Consider the following 6,036-nt stretch of genomic DNA (forward strand, 5'->3'; position numbering starts at 1 on the left):
CAAACTCACTATCCGTTTTGGGATCCCAGGAGGCTTTTCCTTGAGCCCTGGTTCCTAGGCTTACAGCTAGGGAGCCCCACAGAGCAGAGGGCAAAACTTCAGACACCAGAGCCCGAGACTGGGGGAGTGGGGAGTCAAACCCCTGGAAGATTCTGTGATTGACAAATGTACCCCTGAGAAGCTTGACACAGCTTGGTGTGCCTCCTCAGGCACTCTCTGCTGTCAGCGCTGCATGGAATCTGTCTTGGTGATAACCGTCTTTAGAGTTAGCCTGGATAGACATGTGGACAGACAGAGCAACTGGCTTTAAAGAGAACAAAGAGAACTCTCAGAAGCCTGGCAGGAGTGTAGAGGAGCTCAAATCCCTACTTCTCTCCTACTTCTGTGTAAGTCTGAAATTTTTTTCATTAAAAAAAAAAGTGTTGGGACTGGAGAGATGGCTCAACAGTTGGGAGCATTGCCTGTTCTTCCAAAGGACCTGGGTTCAATTCTCAGCACCCACAGAGTGCTTGCCTAGCCTGCATGGAGCCCCAGGGTCCATCCCCAGTGCTGGATAAGAGGATGTGTTGGTGCAGGTCTGTGATCCCAGCTCTCTAGAAGCTGCAGCAGAAGTTCAGGGTCTTCCTCCACTAGGTAGCAAATTAGAGACCACCTGGGCTCTATGAGATCCTGCCTCAAAAAGAGGAAAGAGAGGGAGGAAGGAAGGAAGGAAGGAAGGAAGGAAGGAAGGAAGGAAGGAAGGAAGGAAGGAAGGAAGGAAGGAAGGAAGGAAGGAAAGTCCAGAAACGAAAACCTCACAGGCTCCTGGCAAATGCTGCCAACCTCTCAACAAATTTTCTCATTTCACAGACGGAGGGTGATGCTCAGAAGGGTGAGGTCGCCTACTAGAAACTCTCAACCTGGACAGTGCCAACCTGGGGGATGCAGGAGAGGGCGTAACCAGGCAGCGGGAATGTGCTAGAAGGCATTCAGGCTTTGCCATCGCGCTCCCCACAGAGGGCCAGGTGCACCGGGAAACCAGGGCGCGCGCAGGGTGGGGGATGGGGGCCGACCTCGAAGACTGCACAGGGAGCTACCTGGATCGTGGAAAGGCACCAGCGCATAGTTGGCGATGACTCGGTTGCTGCTGCTCAGGGTGCGCTCCAGAATGCGCGAGGCGCCGTCGATCACCTGCATCAAATCATCCCACATGGAGCCGGTGACATCGAAGACGAAGGCCAGGGTGGCGCCTCCTGTGGCAGGGGACAGCGCCGTCGTGGGCGCGACAGACGCGACCACCGCCACTACCGTGGAGACCTCCACTAGCAGCGACAGGAGCCGCGCGCCGGGCGTCATGCTGAGCCGGAGGCTGCAGCAGCGATGGGACGCGCAGGTCGCAGTGAGAGGTAGCAATGCTGTCTCGCTTCAGTGGGTTCACCAGACAGGGGCGCGGCGGAGTCCCCCTGGTGGGAGCCCGAGGCGGTTCCTAACGCCCACCCCGCCTCCGCACCCCTTCCCCTCCCCAGCAGCCCCGCGGCGTGACTCAAACTTTCCCAGCCCGGCGGCTGGCTGGTCCAGCCCGGAGGTTAGAGGAGGACGCAGGGCAGACGGCAAGAGGGAGGTGGGGCCGCGGCCAAGCGCGAGGGATGAGAGTGCCGGCAGCCATCGACACCTGCAGGCCCTTCTGCGGGGGCGGAGAGGATACACGAGCAGTTCAAGGCTGGCTCAGGCTGGCCTTGCATTAACTGCTACCTCTACCCGGCCATTCTAGGGACCCAGAGGCTCTGAGTCTCCCAGACATTGGAAATAATTGTCAAAATCGACAAGCCTAAGCCTGGCATCCACCAAGGGCACAGCATCCCACAGTTATTTTCTGGAAGCTTCCTGAAATCCGGGGGGGGGGGGCGGGGTGCGATACAAAGCCCAAACCTGATTGACACAGGCGGCCGGAGGCTCGGAGAGAGAAGAACCCATATACTGAGTGATTAGGCAGCATCAGAAGCCAAATGTAGGACCCCAAATTCCTTGTGCTTTGCTGCCTCCCTCTGAATATTCTAAGACATTGTTACAGGTCATATGGGGACGCCAGGAGACTGGGCACACACTCCTCTGGCCACCTGTCTAATCAGACTCATGGGCTGCGTGCGAAGGGGTTGGGACACTCGGAAGTGGCTGCCTGGGTTGGGTTCAGCCATCATCTGCCTGACAGTGGTTCTCTACCAGCTGGCTGGGTCAGGGCGCTGCCTCCACCCACTGGGGATGTTCTCTCCACATTCAGGCTGAGTTGGGGGTGTTCCTTCATCACTTGGCTGGGCAGAATGCACCCTCCGCCATCAGGCTGGGAGGAGGTAGCTCCCTCCATTCTGTTGAAGTCCTCCACTCTCCCAGGTTGTACCCTCCTGGTGATTTTTGCCCTTACAGACCAAGATACCTTGGAGTGGAGACTGTGCCTTGGTGTCCTCATCACCCCACCCTGATCCTACTTTAGTCCCTGGCACAGGGTGGGGACTCAATAAATGTTCCTTGATTGAGAGGGGGAAGCAGGCAGGTGGTGGTGCGCACGCCTTTAATCCCAGCACTTGGGAGGCAGAGGCAGGCGGATCTCTGTGAGCTCGAGGTCAGCCTGGTCTACAGAGCGAGTGCCAGGATAGCCAACGCTACACAGAGAAGCCCCGTCTTGAAAAAACCAAAAAAAAAAAAAAGTGTTGGGGGGAAGCTTTGGCAAGCATGCTTGGTTCCTTAGGGTCCACTCTGAGCACAGTGCCCTAAGTGAGGCCAGCTAGACCCTGGACACGGCTGAGAGCTCTGGGCTGTAGAGGGGGTCACTCTCCAGACCCTCCCTCCGAAGATGCCTCAACCAAGAGGACAGCCACTCCACACCATCTCCTTTGGGCCAACCTCAGCTCCTACATCTCTGAGGCTGCAGGGATCACCTTATCCTATACCCACAGCCCCTGTGTCCTTGTCCTAGCTCTGAATAAACTGTAGCACTGGGATTGTGCCTAGGTATGTGACATTGCACTGCAACTGAACTCTGTCACAATGGAGACCCCGAGCCTGGCACATTACAGGAGCCCAGGAAGGGTCTGTCTGCCGCCCGAGAAGGGAAGTGGGCGTCAGAGATGCTGGCTTACTGAGCCCTGCCCATGGGCAGGGGCCAGGCTGGACACATCTTAGAGACCCGAGTGTAGATAATGGCCAAAGATCTAGGGGAGTAGTTTCTTGAAGAGCTATCTGTCTCATGGGCTATGACAGAAGTCAGGACCCCAAGGCCCAAGAGTGGAGTTTGCATCCAAGTTCAATGGGAAGTTGAGTCTCCTGCTCTTGTGCAAATTGGCTTATTAAATGTCTCTGGGTGAAGGCTGCAATTACCCCCAGAGCCTGGGGAGGCTTGATCAGCTGTTGGAGTGAGAAGAGAGGCCCCAGCTGTGGGAAAGCGTAGCAAACAGGACCAGGAACCAAATAGTGACGTTTCAGGCCCAGGACAGAGGACTTGGTCATTTAGTCTGCGAACTTTAGCTTAGTCTCAGCTGAAAGCCAGGTACTCGAGGAGGTGCTGTTGGAACCAGGATTAGGACGATAAAGGAGTATGATCCCTGTCCTGGGGAGGAGAGACATGTAAACAGATAATTCTAAGTCAGTGAGCTAAGTGCTAACAGCAGAATTACCCAGAGCTCTGGGAGCTCAGCGGGAGGAGGGGCCGAGCCTAAAAGGTCAGAGGAGGCCGTGGAGCGATCTGAGAATATGAGAGGATGGGCCCTGAAGAGCTGGAACAGCATTGCAAAGGCAAGGAAAGTGGAGGGGCTGCCAGTGAGTCACCCAGGCACTGAGAGAGATGATGGCAGAGGAGGGGGCAAGGGCTAGAACCTGGAACATAAGTACAACCCTCCTGAGGTTTACCTAAAGGCACTGGGAGCAACTGGAACATTAACCAGGGAAACAAGCGGGTCTTATTAACATACTCAGACTGTTCACAGTGCCTAAAGTTCAGAGGACACGCCTGTAGATGCCCGGAAGCCATAAATCTCTCCAAGGAGGTCAGGGATGAAAGGACCCAAAGGCAGCAAGGAGCTTCTCCTTATGCTGGTGCTGGTACAAGGGATGGAGAGAAGCAAGGACTCGAGCCTTGATGGCTTCGTGGTCTGCACAGGGGTGGAGGTGGGGGTCTCAATATGTAGCCCAGGCTGGCCTTGAACCCCAGGATTCTCCCTCAGCCTCATAAGTGCTTGTGTTACAGGTATGAGTCACCCTACCCAGATTGAGATTTGAGCTCTGAAACTGCCTGGTGACCTTCAGTGAAGTACTCCCTTTAAAAGGGAGGGGAAGGGACTGGAGGAATGGCTCAGTGGTTAAGAGCATGGTTGCTCTTGCAGAGGACTTGGGTTTGATTCCCAGAACCCACATGGTGGTTCAGTCATCCATAATTCCAGTTCAAGGGGATCCAACGCCTCCTTTTAATCTTCACGTGTACCAAGCAGGCTCATGAACACACATACATGTAGGCAAAACACTCATACATGAAACATAATGAATAGATCTAAAGAGAAAATTTTAGAGAGTTGGAGGGGAAATAATGAGACACTTGCAAGTGTTCCTTGTCACCCAACCACTCTGCAAGGGCCACCAGGTTCCCCCAGAGACAGAAAGAAAAGTTCAGAGCTGGCCTCCGCCTGCCCAGCCCACCCCCAGTTCCCGTGGAAGGGAGCCTTGGGCAGGCGTTTGCCAGCTACCTGCCGTCATCCCATTCATCCTAAACCCATTGCCTACCCAGGGTGGTCAGCTGGCTGCCTTAAGTACAGGTGCCCAGGTGCTCAGGGCTTCCCCAGGGATGTAACCACAGCTGCGGAACCAAAATGGAGGAGAGCCGTGGCTTGCCGGTACAACACAGCCAAGCTACGGCAACCTGCTCCATTCCTTCACCCCCACCTCCCCAGCCCCCGGGGAAACTGCGCTTTTAACTCAAGAGAGCCCACGGTTTCCCACTGTTTCCAGAAGGCGTGATCTCAATGTTGTTTGTTTCCCAACACAGCACGTGCACGCTTGCTGTGGAGAACTCTTCTGTGCTGATCTGCTTAAGGGGAGCACACACCATTGTTCCCTGGCTCGTAACCTGTCCTGTGTCCCCAGGGGCATCAGAGAGCAGCCAAGGGGCTGCATCAGAACTTAGGTCATTAGACATTCCTTGCTCTGTCTACCAACCTGTTTGCTAAAGGCGCCTGGCCACGTCCCATGCTGAGTCTGGCTTGCCCTGCTCACCTTGCCCCTCCACGCTCTCCTCTCCAGTGTTGTAATCTAAAAAAGCTGCACGAGAGAGAAAGATGCCTGACAGAGCTCATGTGGAGGGGTTTTTAATAGGGGAAAGGGAATGGGGAGGAGGGAGACTGGCCTCTGGGAACAGGAACAGCAGGAGAGAAAGGGGGACAGAGAGACCGGGCAGAGGAGAGAAAGAAGGAGGGGGAAGGGAGAAAGAGAGATGGGAGGTGGGCGGGGCCCTTTTAAAGGGGAGCGCAGTGAATGTGCACAGGTGATGCTCTCAGTGGCTGTGCTGAGGGCATATCCTCTCAGGACCCCAAGGGCAGGCCAGTACAGATGCCTGAGTACTAACACCCAGGGTGCCAGGTCTGTCCCTCAAAGGCTGACAGCAGCATGTGCCAAATCCTCACTGAGTACCAGACTCTAGACCAGGCAGCTGCTCCCATCCAGATAGGGAAACCAAGGCTCCAAAAGTTCTGGGATCAAGCAGGAGTTGGCAAGTGCCCCTGCCTTCCTGGGAAAACCAGGAATCCAGCTCATGGCTGTCCTGGAAATTCAGGGTGAGGATTCCAATAGGAGCCCAGTGGGCAGGGCTTCTAGAACCAACCCGAGGCCCCAGGGCATGCTGTCAGGATGCTCTCGCCAGGGTGGAGGGGACACCTCTGACTCACACTTCAGACATCTCTGCACCTTTGCAGACTGTAGGAGACATAGCCCACCCGTGTTTTACTGGAGTGACTGTGAACAGGGAGGGGCTGAGGATTCGACTGTGAGACTGAAGCTGGGTCGCTGCTGACACTTCCC

General features: G+C 55.5%; 1 protein-coding gene across 3 annotated transcripts in view; it reads right to left on the reverse strand.

Annotated features, from left to right (window-relative positions):
- Window positions 1-1,364, reverse strand: part of Hmcn2 (hemicentin 2) — a 140,500-nt gene extending 139,136 nt beyond the window's left edge. For all 3 annotated transcript variants that reach the window (XR_005877070.1, XM_013124789.3, XM_040745007.1), the window contains exon 1: window positions 1,077-1,364. Coding sequence is in view for 2 of the 3 variants with exons in the window: in XM_013124789.3 (XP_012980243.1) it covers window positions 1,077-1,335 (259 nt within the window). In the remaining variant the exon portion in view is untranslated. The remainder of the gene's footprint in view (window positions 1-1,076) is intronic.
- Window positions 1,365-6,036: the final 4,672 nt, after the last annotated feature.

This window comes from Mesocricetus auratus, unplaced genomic scaffold (assembly GCF_017639785.1).
Source record: "Mesocricetus auratus isolate SY011 unplaced genomic scaffold, BCM_Maur_2.0 Super-Scaffold_100004, whole genome shotgun sequence".
Taxonomy (NCBI): domain Eukaryota; kingdom Metazoa; phylum Chordata; class Mammalia; order Rodentia; family Cricetidae; genus Mesocricetus; species Mesocricetus auratus.